The sequence below is a fragment of the Anabas testudineus genome, chromosome 19, assembly GCF_900324465.2.
Source record: "Anabas testudineus chromosome 19, fAnaTes1.2, whole genome shotgun sequence".
Taxonomy (NCBI): Eukaryota; Metazoa; Chordata; class Actinopteri; order Anabantiformes; family Anabantidae; genus Anabas; species Anabas testudineus.
Genome location: NC_046628.1, coordinates 7,755,662 through 7,769,565, shown reverse-complemented (window position 1 = coordinate 7,769,565; position 13,904 = coordinate 7,755,662). Strand labels below are relative to the sequence as shown.

General features: G+C 41.2%; 3 protein-coding genes across 7 annotated transcripts in view; all 3 read right to left on the bottom strand.

Annotated features, from left to right (window-relative positions):
- rab11fip3 (RAB11 family interacting protein 3 (class II)) overlaps window positions 1-5,402 on the bottom strand; it is a 28,317-nt gene extending 22,915 nt beyond the window's left edge. The window contains exon 1 of one of the 2 annotated variants that reach the window (XM_026351053.2): window positions 2,161-5,402. In XM_026351053.2, the coding sequence (XP_026206838.1) occupies window positions 2,161-3,789 (1,629 nt within the window). In that variant the 5' untranslated portion in view covers window positions 3,790-5,402. The remainder of the gene's footprint in view (window positions 1-2,160) is intronic. The other variant, XM_026351052.2, reaches the window with a different exon arrangement.
- Window positions 5,403-5,713: 311 nt separating this feature from the next.
- decr2 (2,4-dienoyl CoA reductase 2, peroxisomal) lies at window positions 5,714-9,055 on the bottom strand. Of its 3 annotated transcripts, none has more exons than XM_026351122.1 (10): window positions 8,891-9,055; window positions 8,660-8,761; window positions 8,439-8,507; window positions 7,803-7,854; window positions 7,571-7,706; window positions 7,250-7,374; window positions 6,829-6,922; window positions 6,620-6,724; window positions 6,284-6,472; window positions 5,714-6,094 (listed from the first exon to the last, which is right to left on the bottom strand). In XM_026351122.1, the coding sequence occupies exons 2-10, from the start codon at window positions 8,758-8,760 to the stop codon at window positions 6,060-6,062; spliced, it is 906 nt and encodes a 301-aa protein (XP_026206907.1). In that variant the 5' UTR covers window position 8,761; window positions 8,891-9,055; the 3' UTR covers window positions 5,714-6,059. The 3 variants fall into 3 exon arrangements, with proteins under 3 accessions (XP_026206907.1, XP_026206906.1, XP_026206908.1); XM_026351121.1 differs by having other exon boundaries at window positions 8,901-9,055; XM_026351123.1 differs by having other exon boundaries at window positions 5,715-6,094; window positions 6,220-6,472; window positions 8,901-9,055.
- A 1,143-nt stretch (window positions 9,056-10,198) lies between these two features.
- On the bottom strand, window positions 10,199-13,855 carry LOC113156164 (retinol dehydrogenase 13). 2 transcript variants are annotated; one of them, XM_026351116.1, is made up of 7 exons: window positions 13,648-13,846; window positions 13,037-13,155; window positions 12,780-12,935; window positions 12,574-12,678; window positions 12,242-12,454; window positions 11,999-12,100; window positions 10,199-11,085 (listed from the first exon to the last, which is right to left on the bottom strand). In XM_026351116.1, exons 3-7 carry the CDS (start codon window positions 12,919-12,921, stop codon window positions 10,883-10,885), a joined length of 765 nt encoding a protein of 254 aa, XP_026206901.1. In that variant the 5' UTR covers window positions 12,922-12,935; window positions 13,037-13,155; window positions 13,648-13,846; the 3' UTR covers window positions 10,199-10,882. The 2 variants fall into 2 exon arrangements, with proteins under 2 accessions (XP_026206901.1, XP_026206900.1); XM_026351115.1 differs by having other exon boundaries at window positions 10,201-11,085; window positions 13,652-13,855.
- Window positions 13,856-13,904: the final 49 nt, after the last annotated feature.

Genomic DNA, 13,904 nt, shown 5'->3' with positions numbered 1-13,904 from the left:
CCAAACCAAGTATTATTTATCTGATTATTAAATTATTTATTATTTGTTTCTAAACTCAGAAATAATTCCAGCTAATAAACCTCGCTAAGACATCCTAATCTGAGGCCTTTATGCTAACTCTAATTATAACCCTGTTTAAATAGCATCCTTGCTCAGGTTTGAATTGAGGTTATTCAAACCGCATTTTATCTCCAGATGACTGAAACACAAGGACATATCAGGTCAGACTTTATTCAAATATGACAAGCACATTCACATGTATTCCAAACTGACTTGATAAGAATGAACCAATGCTACTTAGCCAAGGAAACAACCATAATGTGTGTGTATAAGCCTTGATAGATCAGATCTGACTTTCCCACTGGTCCTTGAGTTCAGCTAACAAATGCCCGATCCACTGAAAGGTTGCATGTATTATATAACATTCCACAAATTCTGAAGATAAGTCTGTCTGCTGCTTACTTATTGTAAATGAAAAAGCCAAACATGCTTGTTTCTCACCGCATAAAGGAGAGAAATCTGAAACGACTTTCCTGTAAGGGCTCTTAGAAACCAGATATGCAGCAGCTCAAAAGCACACACAGGTAATCAATCTGCACAATCTGACTAGCAGTCCAAGGAAAACCATAAAGAAATAGAGTCTGTCTGAGTCTCTGTTCTGGGGTAAAGTCCTTCACAAACCAGAAAAAGTGAAATAACAGCACAATGGACCACACCTTTGAAACAAAATCATCTCCCAAGGTCACATAAATGTATCACCTTTAGTTCTACCTAGGCAAACAGGTGGGAATGATTTACATTAGACTGCCATAACAAAAGCCCTGTCTGGTGCCTCAAAACAAGGTCACAGGCAGTTGGTGGACAGCACCAAAACCACGAAGCCCCTCTGACTCAGGAAAACACATTTTACTCTTAATCCTTCATAATTCTCTGCCTGTGGAGCCACAGATACCTACAGCTAGACAGGGGACAGACCAGGGGCAATAGAGGTGCTTTAAACTGGAAAAGCAGGGTTTTAAAATGGATAACAAGCCTGCATGACAATCTGCGAGCGCAGTACTAAAGGTTAATCAAAAACATCACTCAAAGTTAATCAAACATAGTTTAACTTAAGCCTGTTAATCTTTTACAAATGATTTATGTATGTTTTTTTTAAAAACTCAAATTCACAAGCGACTGTTGCCAGTTCGTTATGTCATTTCCAGTGGGCTTTTGGAAATGGTGCCACTACTTGACGAAGACCTCTTGTAAACAATCAAACAGGCACCAGACAAGTATGTGTTTTTGAGATGCGTGTTAAATGTTTATGCTTTGAAATTATACCTAGCAAGCTCAAAAATCCTACTGGACTTAGTTTTAGTATGTTTCATTGACAGAATGTTACCCTACAAAATAAAGTTACAGGGCTCATGCAAAGGGTAAGGGTCATGAGTGTGACACATCAGCCACATCACAAGAGCTTAGCACCAAACCACAGGATGTGCAAATGGGAAGATGAGCGTTTGTGATTTGACATATGGAGGCGTGCCTGGCCTGACAGATTTTATTACAGACGATCTGCTTGACAAATTTATCTGGGTGACAAACCAAATCCCAGCCCGTGAACATTTAGCAAATACAGAAACTGAACTAATCCAGGCACGATTATAACATTATGCTGCGGAATCAGCTAAATCGCTTACACCAAACACTGAGCGCTGCTTTGAAACACACAAGCGCCCGAGGAGGAATCATGTTACCTCTGCTTCATTATGTAGCAGAGCAGCACAAACCTAATGCAGTTCATTAAAACTTTAACTTAGAATCAGAATCAAGTTTTAGAATCAAAATAATAAATGTTTCATTAGCACTACCCACCACTGAGGCACCATGAATAAACTGGCCCATTGTACAATACTGCAAGAAAACTGAGTTTCAAACAGATTTGGATCCTAGGCTACTTAAATTATTGATATCAAATAACATCAGCTAGATGGATGGATGGATTTCAAATGAATTAAGCAGGTTCTCTGCAGGAAGTTCATTGAGGTTCAGCACAAAATCAATAGTAAATAATTTACATATATGGAGGTTCAGATGGTTTTATACAGGACTTCACTCAACATGCATTACCCAGTTCTGCTTATGAAAAAGAGAGAAGTCAATATTAAAACATCTCACCTGATCGGCCCCATATGCAGCAGCAAACTCCATAAACTCCTCAATGCGAACAAAGCCATCTCCATCTTGGTCTAAAGCGTCGAACACAGCTCTTAGCGGGGAGACATCTTCCTCCCTCGTATTCACAGCTGAAACCAATGGCAGTGAGTCATCTACCACCATCTTAGAGCAGGAAATTGTCTCAACGGTTTGCTCACTAGTCCATACAGCCTCAGGAGAAGAGGTGTTCAAGTCCTGGAGTGAAAAATCAAAAGAAGCTACTTCATGACAGTCTGATCCCTCCAGCTCGTTAGTGTCCGTCAACCTCTCCTCTTCCCTCTCCGTTGCCGGATTGTGAGCACTTTCGTTCTCTACATCCTCCTGTGGCTTCAAGTCCCAAGGTTCCTCATCATGGACCTCATTAGCAGTCAGGCACAGATCCAAAGCCATTGCCTCATTCCTCTGATTTTTGGCCTCAGAACAAAGTTTGTCTTCCCTCAAATCCTTAGATACTTTCTCCACAGAGGAGCTGTCACTGGTGAAATCACCCTCAATGAAGGCATCTTCAACCAGAGCCGCTGTCAGTGATGACGACTCAGACAAATCCAGAGCAACCAAGTCATTCTCACCTTGTTGCTCTGAAGTCAGATTTCTAAATACAGTAGCTCCTGCATGTTCCACCTCCGACTCCTCTGTAGATAAATTTAAGGGCGCACCTGTGCAGATAACAGAGGCAGGGCTGGCAGGGCACAGGCTCAGACTGCTGTCACAAGCTGGAACCTCTAAATCCAACAAAGGCACAGATCCTTCTAAACAATCCAGTGGCGGGCTGAGTTGGTTCTGCGGGACGCAGTTCTCAGGTAAACTTTGCAGGGTAGTGCTACACAGCCCAGTCACTTGATAGGGGAATAAACCTTTGTCTCCCGTCTCAGGTGACAAAGTCTCCCTGCTCTGTGAGGGAGGGAGGTCTGCCTGTTTCTCTTGTGACAGGTGTACCAGCTCCTCACTGACACCCTGTGGGTTTAACTCACCTGAAGACTCCAGTGGGAGACAAGAGGGCTCATTTGAGAGGAGATCTAACATTAGAAACTGATCCCCTGTGTTGATCTCGGAATTCCCCTGTGAAATCTTTGATGGGGAGTCCGGTACACTGAAACTTATCAACTCTGCCTCAGTACTGAAGGCATTTTCACTCTGAAGAGAGGCCTCCTGTGTCATACTCAGTTCCTCATGGGCAGATTTTTCCCCAACCACATCAGTGAGATTGGAAGAAAAGAGCCACGACAAAGTGCAATCGCCGTTTTCATCAGGTCCATCGGTTTTTTCTGTGTAAGACAGTTCGTCTATGTGAAAACTACGCAGAGAAGCTTGGGAATCTCCTTCAAATTTTAAATCTCCACACGAAAAATCTGAAATACTCAAGAGGCTGTCCAAGTCCACCAGCTTGTCCTGGAAAACATTTGTGTCTTCATTTAGCTGGGATGTTTGATGTTGGTTGCTGTACCTGAAATCCAAACCTGTCTGGTCACTCTTGTTTTGACCAAAGACACGGCCATTGTCTGAATACAGTGTATGAAATCCGACAGGAAATGGCTGGTCCGACTCCCACTGCGAGTGCCCCACAGGGCCAGACAGAACTGTTGGTTCCATTTATACCGTCTGTTCCTCCTTTCTTAACTCGCAAACCTAGAAAAGATGGTGTTTTATCCTATCTCACCGCTGTCGTCGAGATCCAGTTCTTCAAGTTTAATGCCATGTTTAAAAAAAAAAAAATGGCACTACACATTTGCCAGTTTAATCTGAAAAAGACATGAGTGGAATTCCTTCAAGGGTTGATTTTGTCCTCTGACATTTAAAAAATGCTGGTATTTATGGGAATTTATAAGTAAACGAATAGGGATGGTTTGAAGAAGATATGCAGGCTCAAAACCAGTCAAGAAGAGGATGAACAAATAGTTTTTACTCCATTAGTGGCCTTAGTTTTGTTGTGAATACCGTACTGGTGTAAATGTAGCTTCACTCACTATGTCTTCCTCTCTCTCCGCCTCGACAGGTCCTCTCCTGGTTGTTGCCAAATGGTTCAGCTTCAGTACCTCCAGCGTCAACATGCTTCACTTCGGCCTGAAAACCGACAAAAGCCCCGAAATAAAGTCTCGAAAATGAAGTGACAAACCCAGCCGAGGGCGTCTCTGAGGACGAGCCTGTCGGAAACGATGCTAATTAACGCGTTAAGTCGCCGGTGTTTGTCAACATTAGCTTTCTTAGCCGATTATCTAACCGTATCCATCGCAAGCTAATTTGCTGAGGAGCAGAGGGAGGAAACGATGGGAGCACGGCTCCTCACACCTGGTTTAATTTAGAGCTGAAACACTAATGCTAGATTGATCTGTTTAATGCGGCTTCCTAATTATATCTATCTTTCCTCAAATGAATTTATGCTAGCAACCAGCGTTAACTCCTCCTTCCAGCATCCATTGGTCAGGGAAGCTGCTAACACACTAGCTAGCGAAATTAGCCTATTAGCTGGCTAACACGCCAAAAACAGAAGCCCTTCTATCGTTCTCGCTCAAATTAAACCAGATGCTCACTTTAACGTCCGACAGTTTAGGAGCAGTAACCAAAGCTGTCGCGTCGGCGACAGCCGAAGATGAGGTCTTCTTCGGATGCCGTTTTCCAGCTGCAATCCACCTGTGTCACCCACAAGACAGGCCAGACGAGTGACGAGACGAAACCGTCCCCTCCTCCTCGGACTCCTCTTCGATTCTCGTCCCCAAACGCGCGTCTGTGTCCGGGCCCCTCGTCGAGACTCGCAGCGCGTTAAACGAAGCCGAAAAGCTCCGTGATTAGGCAGTCCGTCCACCGATGTTGATCACAGACACTGAAAGCTCTCGCATCAGCATCAGCAGTGTCCCCATCCTCCTCCGCCTCCTCCGCCTCCGCCTCCTGCTTCTCCTCCTCCAGCCGCATACACTCCGCTGACGTTTCACGCAAGCGTACAAAACAGCCCGCAGTGTCACAGGCTTTCTAGCAGCAGCCCTGGGAGACTGGGATTTTGTGTTGGTGCACAATAACCCACGGCTGAACGTGCGTAACACCCCCCTGCACCTCATGTGTCTCCGAATTACAGTATTTAAAGTAAACATCTGATCACGAAGAGGTCAGAGTTCAGGGTCAGCTAGGGGAGTTTGCTTTGCTTTGCGTGTGTGTGTGTGAGGGATCTCCTGTCAGACTGATCTTTATTTACAATCTAATTACTCATGTTATAACATAACTGGACAGCAGAGGCGAGATATTTATAATTTGATGAATTAGAAACTGGATGAAACTGTAATGTTTTAGCGCCCTCTACCGTCTTGCAATGGGAATTGTTTTCTTAACAACATTTTGTGTGGTAGTTTGTAGTTTCTGCTTAGTTTTTTATTTTATTTTATTCCATCTACTTGTGATGTGTGGAATCCCAACACCCAGTTAGATACCACTGATGAAATCCACTTAACTTGCATTAACAGTTTACCCTGTCCTTGAGGTAATATCCCATTTTTAGCATTCAAAGAAACCTTCAGGGATACAGTAATAAATGCAAATAGTAGAAGTTTTATTATTTAATGAGAGGTACAAAAAACTTTATCTTATGATTTACAATACTGTATTTGAAATGCAGTTTTCCATTTATGCATTACTCAGATAACATACAAAACAGTAAGTATTGAAAAGTGTCCAGATTTCCAGATTAACTTTATTCACCAATGGCAACACCAGAAATATTCTTTTCCATTTATTTTTTTATTTTTTCTTCTTCAAGTATGTTAGTGTTAAACTCCTCTAGCCACCTGAGGCAACAGTGTGTGAGAGAGATCATAAAAATTGTACATTTAGCGTCTCAGTACTACAGATTCCCCCAAATTACTCGTTTTCAGCATTTAATTGTCTCTTTTCTTCTCAGATGACCAATAACCTGTAAAACAGGAGAAACAAGTGGATTAATCATGCAGGTTACACTGTGTTCTTCTCATTTAAACTATCATTAATTTCACCATATTCTCTTCACATGAACCTCAAACTACACCTCCTCCTACACACCTGGGTCAGGAGGAGGACAGGAGGGCAGCTGTTCAGAGTTTAGCAGATTTAGAGGAGGATATACCCAACAGCATGGAGACGTCATTGGCTGAGGTCAGCCATGCCCCACCGTCTGCTACCAGAATGGCTCCAGTCACATAGGAGGATGCTGGGCTTGCCAAGAAAAGAGTGCAGTGGGCCATTTCTGTTTTGTTGCCTGCTCGCTGCAAAGGAATGGACTGGAAGACCCCAGCAGCTTCTGCTGTGAAACCACCTGAGGAGTTCAAATTAATTATTGCAAAGAAGTTGGTTAAGGCCATTTTCCAGAAAAGACTTTTTTACTTTTACTTTAAATACTGAAAACACAGAGAAGTTTAAATTGTATGTTTGCGATTTTGTTAATATCCTGTTAAATCTTTACCTAGTCTTCGAAAGCCCTCTGTGCCAGAGACAGCACCCGGTGCCACAGCATTGACTCTCACCCCATTGGGGCCCCACTCCACAGCCAGGTGCTTGGTCATGGCATCTGGTGACAGGAGAGACAACATGGACCAGATCCATAGATGGCATTTAAAAAAACAGATTCTCATGTTGATATATTATATTATACACAACACTAGGTGCTCTTACCATTTGCAGCTTTGGCAGAGCCAGCGTGCACCTGGAGGGCCTGTCCTTTGTATCCAAGTGTTGCAGAGATGTTTACTATGTTTCCACCATGATCCTAGCCACCATATCATGTAATGATTAAACAACAAAATGAGCTCCAGTATCGACTGTATCTACATGCTGGTGGTTATAAAATACTTCATTATTTACAGTGTCTATAAAAAGTAATTATATTTCTATTTAACTTACTTAAATAGGTTACTTTGCAGAAACCTGTTTTCACTTTGACAAAAATTTGATATTTTTCAGAATTTCTTTTGTCGCCAACTTTTTATTGACCATGATTGATTTATAATGTCACTAAAATTATGAGACATCCAGGGGGATGAATACTTCTTATAGGCACTATATAGCTCCTTATATATATAAACTTATACTTTACCTTGAACCATTTTTCATAAACAACTTTGCTGGTGTTGAATGTGCCCATAGTGTCGATCTCCATAACCGTTTTGAAGGCATTGAAGGACAGAGCGGTGGCCGGGCAGAGGAAGTTTCCAGCAGCATCTGTCAAAAACAGAATGATGGATTTTAACCAAAAGCAAAACTGTAGCTCACTGCTAAACAGACAGGTCTTAAATTAATATTGAACTTCATAGTTTGCCCTACAGATACCTTAACATGCATTTGCACCTAAATTGCCAGAATGCATCACAGAATAATTTTATAACTTTACGCAGGACGAATTTAGGAGAACACATACTGTTAATAAGGATGTCTATACGTCCCAGCTGTTTCAGTATCTCATCCACAGCTGCTGTGATGGTCTCAGGCCGCCTCACATCTACACACAGAGGGAGACAGCGGCGTCCTGACACAGCAGACAGCTTTTTAGCTGCCTAAGGAAATACATAGTCATAATATTTGATAGCAGCACACACACAGTTAGTCATGGTTTAGGAAACGTCTTTCAGTACTGTGGGAAATAAATAAACCTCTTTGAGCTTGTCCAGGTTTCTGCTGGCAATCACAGTGTCACATCCATGCCTGAATGAAAGAAAAGAATCCAATATTACTTTGCAGAGAAATGTAGAAACAATAGTAAAGTGCAGATTCTGTATTGTATTGATATTTTAGTGAATGTCTCACTTTAGGGGAGGCTAAAGGGGAGAAGAAATTAATTCATGAGAAACATACATTATGATTTAGAGTTTAAGAAATCGTGCTTCAAGATAGTTTGGGCTAGAGAAAATTGGCTTCAGTCAGGTTCAAAGACAAAAAAAGATAAACAGCCAGGATATCAACAGATGTATTTTGATTTGATAAATGATGAACTGATAAATCATCAGTGCCCTGTGAGTTAATTATTGAACTAGTTCAACTTTGTTACATATACAAAATGCTGAATGTCTGTCAGTTAGATAACAAGACTAAAAGGTTTAAAGTGCAGTGTCTCTCATACACACACACACACACACACACACACTAACAGCAATGCAATGACATAATGCTGTTTCAGATGTAGTAGTAAACTATGCACAGTAACATCTGTAAATGTAAGGGGTGTGAAATAATATGACTGGTATTGATATTTCTTAAACTTGTGGGCATGTTATGAAGAAACAGCTGACCTCATGAAGATTTCAGCTATCCTGAATCCAATTCCAGATCCTCCACCTGTGATGAAAGCAACCTGATCCCTGAAACACAAAGTGCAACTTATCAAAGGTCACATCCTGTAGCCATTACAGCAACAAGCTTTATGACAAATGCTAATGATCTTCATAGGTATCTACAGATATTTGGGTGAACATTAGTAAAACAAAGTGAGTCTTAACATTTCTAAGCTTACTTTAGTAAATCTGGGCTGTAAATGTGTGTGTATGAAGTCAGGCAGTCATCTGTACCAACATCTTCAGGCAGCAGCTCTCCCTTTCTCTGCAGCTCTGCCATCCTGAGAGATAACACATGTCAAACGGGTTTAAATCACAAAGTCTGGCCTGTAAATCCAGGAGCTGCACAGTTAGTGAGGAGTATTTAACTGCAGGCACTGAGCTGTGAAGTCCTGTTGACACCAGCTGACCTCGTTTTACCTGCTGTAGAAAAACTAGTTTCAGAAACTCCAGTGGTGAAACTCGACCCGCACACGGAGCAGATATCTGAATCTAACTGGTTTTATTTCTCCTTCTCTTGCCAAGGTTGGACCTGCTGGAGCTTCTTCCAGTGGCAACAGGAGACGCCGACTTTGACTCCGTCCTGTAGTGATGCATTATGGGCAATGAAGTACGTCCGAGGTGTGTTCAAGAGCACAAATATCTCGCTGCGCAAACGTGTTCTCCTTTGCATGAGCTACAAGATGTGATTATAGTAGGAATATGCACATTAAAAAGGGGTTACAATTCAGAAAATAATGCAATGCACTAAACGTCAGAGGTAATTTGATCCATGCCAGAAAGAGAATCCACATCAGACAGCAACATGCCCCCAGGAACTGGAAATGAGCAAAGGAAAATCCTGTCAGTCTCTGGTTCATCTCCAAAACCGGAGCGTCTAGGATTGCACCAACACGGGTCTTAAGTGGTAAACTAACACTATAATAAACGATCCACCATATCTGGTGTCAGGATTACGGCTGATCAGTGTGCATTAGTGCAGAGAGAGTGGGCCATATTGATCTGCACTGTGGGATTTACTGTTGGAAAAAGCCCTATGCAATAGATCCTTCAAATGCGTTTGGGATGGAGGATCAGAAATGTAAGAGGAGTGCTTTTTGTAACGTGATTTGTGTTTCAAGTGGTATGAGTAAACAAGAGATAAAACAAATGCTAATGGATGCATGCACTCTTTAGGACAATGCCAGTGTTTGTTGCATCAAAGCCCCATAGTTTACATTATTGCTGACAATATTTATACTGTAGCATTTTATGATTTGAGTTTTTAATTTGAATGCTGTATTGAAAGCATTACAGTTAGGGAGGTAAATCCTTTTGCAGTGTCTGCTAATTATTTTATAAAAAGGATCAAGGTTTTCATATCATTGTACAGTATAGCAGAAGCAATCTGCATCACAATCTGCATCACATTTACAATGCAAGGCGTGTTTCTGTGATTAATGTTTAATGGTTGATAATAAGTTAAGTGTCTGCAAATTGATTTCATTTTCATATCTTACTGAAACCACATCGAAAGCCTTCAGGATGGGAAAACACACAAAACAACACCATTCCTGTAAGCATGATGTGCACAAGATTTGTAGAACACACCAAAGCTTTAAGTTTTAATGAAGCTCTTTAGCACCTGTATTTCAATGCTTGGCAGACAGATGGCGCTATATATCAGCATTTTCTGTTTGAATCCACAAAGACAAAACAATTTGCAGCAGTCGAACTATAAGAATGCCTCCTACTGAGAAAAAACCTGTTACTTTAAATCACAGAGCCTGGATTTACACATTCTCCTGCTGTCTCTGTGTGAGACTCAGCCTGCTCAATACTGTCTGCACTTACCCTGATCGTTAAGATTTTGAAGTATTTTAATGTCACATTTCATGTCATCCTCCTTTTCTTTCTGTTTTGTTTATGTTCAGATTAGATGTTTCTCTTCCCAGTTTAAACCCACCTCCTGTACACATGCTTATATATGTCTGTGTCTGAACTAGAAGTTTGCTTAAACTACCATATGTAACTGCTCATAAAGAACACATGAGGTTATATCAGTAAAATAAATTAATTGAAGCGAGCAAGAGTGTGTTTGATTGTCCATATATTTAACTTTTTATTTGTAAGAGAATGAAAGTGATACTTTTATGCAGCCCACAGCAACATAAAAAAATCCTGATGCAGGATACATAAACGCACGTACAGAAGACGTCCAATATCAAGCCAATCGGAATGACAGACTTCACAGTTCAGGCTGTAAAGGTCCTTTTTTTCCCGGCTGCCCCAGAGACTAGAGTCAAACTAGAGTCGAACTACAGCCTCACAGCGCTGACAGCAGGTTCTGGACTTCGTCAGTGTGTCTGTGCAGCTTTGCTTTGGCCTTCTGCTGATAGGTTTGACCTGCTGTGCTGTCCTTCCTACTCCAGACCCACCAGCCTGCTGCTGACCTCCCACAGCCTGCGAGCTGCCTCTTCATCAAGGGCCTGGGGCGCTGGCTCCTTCTCTGTCATTACATCATAGTACTGCCCTGTGACCCCCTCCATCTCCTCAGACACGGCCAGATAGATGATAGGCTGGGCCCCTAGCTCTGCACTCTTCACTATCATGGAGAAAAAGGGACCTGTTGGAGTTTTGAGTGGAGACCACAGAGAGGGCTAAAAAACCCAGTGATATACAGTCTGGAGAAATGAAACACTTGAGTCATACACTGATCAGCCACAACATTAAATCCTCCTGTTGGTTTTAATATTGTGGCTGGTTCATAACCAAAGCTGGCACACTCAATATTTTGTTAAAGTTGTTATTATCTTCTTCATTGACTACAAAGGATCTCAACATGAAACACTTTTCTACCCACAGTGGAGGCTGTTATTTACAACAGAGTGCACGTAATTAAAAATAGTCATTGTTAAAAGAAAGAGAAAAAAATCCCAGAATGAGTAAAGATGAGCTGTAGTAGCAACAACAGCGGTAGCACTGGTGATTTTAGATATTGTTCTTTTATTTAAACTGTAATAACATTTTTCAAAAGGGTGTTTGGGGTGACGTAGGGTATTGTAGGTGCAAAGAGAAACATTGATTTTTGGTGGTATTTGTTTGAAATTCAACTGAAGTTGAAACACTCTTGCACTGGGTCTATAAATGACTAAAACCTTTGTGTGTATCAAATTTTAACCAATGGTGGAATTACAGCCAAGATTAAGATACATTCCCATAGTATTTACTTGACAGCTTTAGTTGCTAGTTACTTTAAATATTAAGATTTTACAAGCGCAACATGGGATAAACTCCATTTGATAAAGGAAACTTCTCATGTATTCAGTATATGAAACATCAACCATCTATAGCTAAACAGTTATTCCTACTCATTGTTTATTAGTAATAATAATCTTTTAAAATATATAATGACTATATTTTGTGTCTCTATTTCTACTTATACAGAACATGAAGATAACAATAGAAGGTTCACAGAACCTGGCTGAATTTATTTATTTCTCTAAGTGTAAAATCCAACCAGGAAGCAGGATACTCACTGAGAACAGAGCTCGAGAATTGTGATTGGTGTAGGCCGGTGTGCCTCCCAAGCTCCGTGGCAACAACGCCTGGGTGCACAGCATTCACTGTGACTCCTGTGCCTGTTACACACACACAAACACACACACACACCAGCATTGTTTAAAAATATATAACCAATGGCCAATTACAAGCAAGAACATAGGCCGTACTCCCTCCCACACATGCCCACATATGAAACAACCAGTAGACTTGCGACTTGCCTTGTAATCGTTTGGCGAGCTCTCTGGTGAACAGAACATTGGCAAGCTTGCTCTGACAGTACGCCTGCTTAGTATCAAACTTCTTCTTCTCCCAGTTCAAGTCCTCAAAGTCAATCTTTCCAACGATGTGGGCGAGTGAGGCCAGGTTGATCACTCTGCTGGGGGCGGACTCTTTCAACTTATCCAGCAGAAGATTTGTCAACAAGAAGTGGCCTGGAGAAAGACAGAAACTATCAAAATCAGGTAGTGATGGAGAGGCTTTATTTGAATGTAATGAAAGCATACTGAAGGTGTCTTAATCTGCTTGTTTTTTCATCCAGTCAGTAAAGTACCGAGGTGATTTACTCCAAACTGCATGTCGAAGCCATCTTCTGTCTTCCATGCCGGACATCTCATGACCCCTGCATTGTTTATAAGTATATCCACATGCTGCTCCTCTAAAAGGAAATATAGAAAATATTTGTAAAAGTGTTACCAGCTCTGCTTTGTTTTAATTATTAATAGTAGTAAAGTGCATGTGAGATGTTTGTTTCCTCACCTTGTTTGATTCTCTCTGCAAATTCTTGAATGGATTTCATGGAGGCCAGGTCTAGTTGACACGCATAAACATGAGGGTTCAGGGTCTTCCCCCGTATTTCCTTTGCAGCCGCCTCACATTTCTCCATGTTCCGACATCCCATAATGATCCGCCCCCCTGATGATGTGGGAATAGGAACAGGAGCGTGTCCGTGAGGTCAAAATCAATGCTTAAGATTTTTTACACCATATCAAAGAGACATCATATTTTCTCCACACCTCTCTTGGCCAGTTCTTGTGCAGTCTCTTTCCCAATGCCTGTGTTGGCTCCTGTTATAACCACAGTCTTTCCATTAATGGTAGCTTTACTAGGACACCGGCCTCCAGTCACATGGTTCCTACAAGTGGAATTAAAGCAATATTCTGTGCCATCTTTTTTAAGCATGTGAGATTATTACACCTCCTATAAAAGCATCAAAATCTGAAATGATGGCTTATTTTGTTAATATATTGAGAAATGTGCAGCGCCAAAGCACATTATCACATTATAGAAAATACACCCTTCTCAGTGTCAACAACTAAACATCTGGCTTGTCTATTGTTATTAGTTATGCTTAATATAATGTCAAGTCACTAAACTCCATATTGTAAAGGTTATGTGTGGTCCTCTCACCAGGGGAGGACAAAACTACTGCTCAATCCAAACACTTTATTCAATAGTCACAAAGCTAATTTTACAGGATATGGTTATTGCATGTATTATATATAGGCAATCAGCATAAAGAGCCCCATTTGTAATATCATTTTTATATCAGCAGCAACATGATATATATAAATCTAGAGTTACATCATGATGCAGTAGCATTAGCTAACATGATGACTTGACTTACTCACTTCAGTAAAGCAGCGCATCCAAGCACTGATCCAAAAACCGAAACTGGGAAAATATACCTGCTCATAACTCCGAAATATTATTGATTTTAAAACATACATAAAAATGTTTTAAGCTGTTTTTACAGCTGATTTGATAACACTCCTGAGCGGTAGCACAAGGTTACAGGCGCATAGTTTTAACGTCATTGACCGCTAGCCAACCATCACATGCGAAAACACAAGGGAATTGTGGGAAACGTAGTCTCAACTGAAA

What these genes read in the sequence shown, in the direction of transcription:
- decr2 (XM_026351122.1), bottom strand. Translation starts at nt 8,760, where the DNA reads ATGGCAGAGCTGCAGAGAAAGGGAGAGCTGCTGCCTGAAGATGTTGGT. An exon ending in ATAGCTGAAATCTTCATGAG is followed by an intron (nt 7,855 to 8,438) that starts GTCAGCTGTTTC and finishes TCTTTCATTCAG; the next exon opens with GCATGGATGTGACACTGTGA. An exon ending in CTCTGCCAAAGCTGCAAATG is followed by an intron (nt 6,725 to 6,828) that starts GTAAGAGCACCT and finishes TCCTGTCACCAG; the next exon opens with ATGCCATGACCAAGCACCTG.
- LOC113156164 (XM_026351115.1), bottom strand. Translation starts at nt 13,716, where the DNA reads ATGAGCAGGTATATTTTCCCAGTTTCGGTTTTTGGATCAGTGCTTGGA. An exon ending in GGATGCGCTGCTTTACTGAA is followed by an intron (nt 13,156 to 13,651) that starts GTGAGTAAGTCA and finishes TTCCACTTGTAG; the next exon opens with GAACCATGTGACTGGAGGCC. An exon ending in GCTCGCCAAACGATTACAAG is followed by an intron (nt 12,101 to 12,241) that starts GCAAGTCGCAAG and finishes TGTGTGTAACAG; the next exon opens with GCACAGGAGTCACAGTGAAT.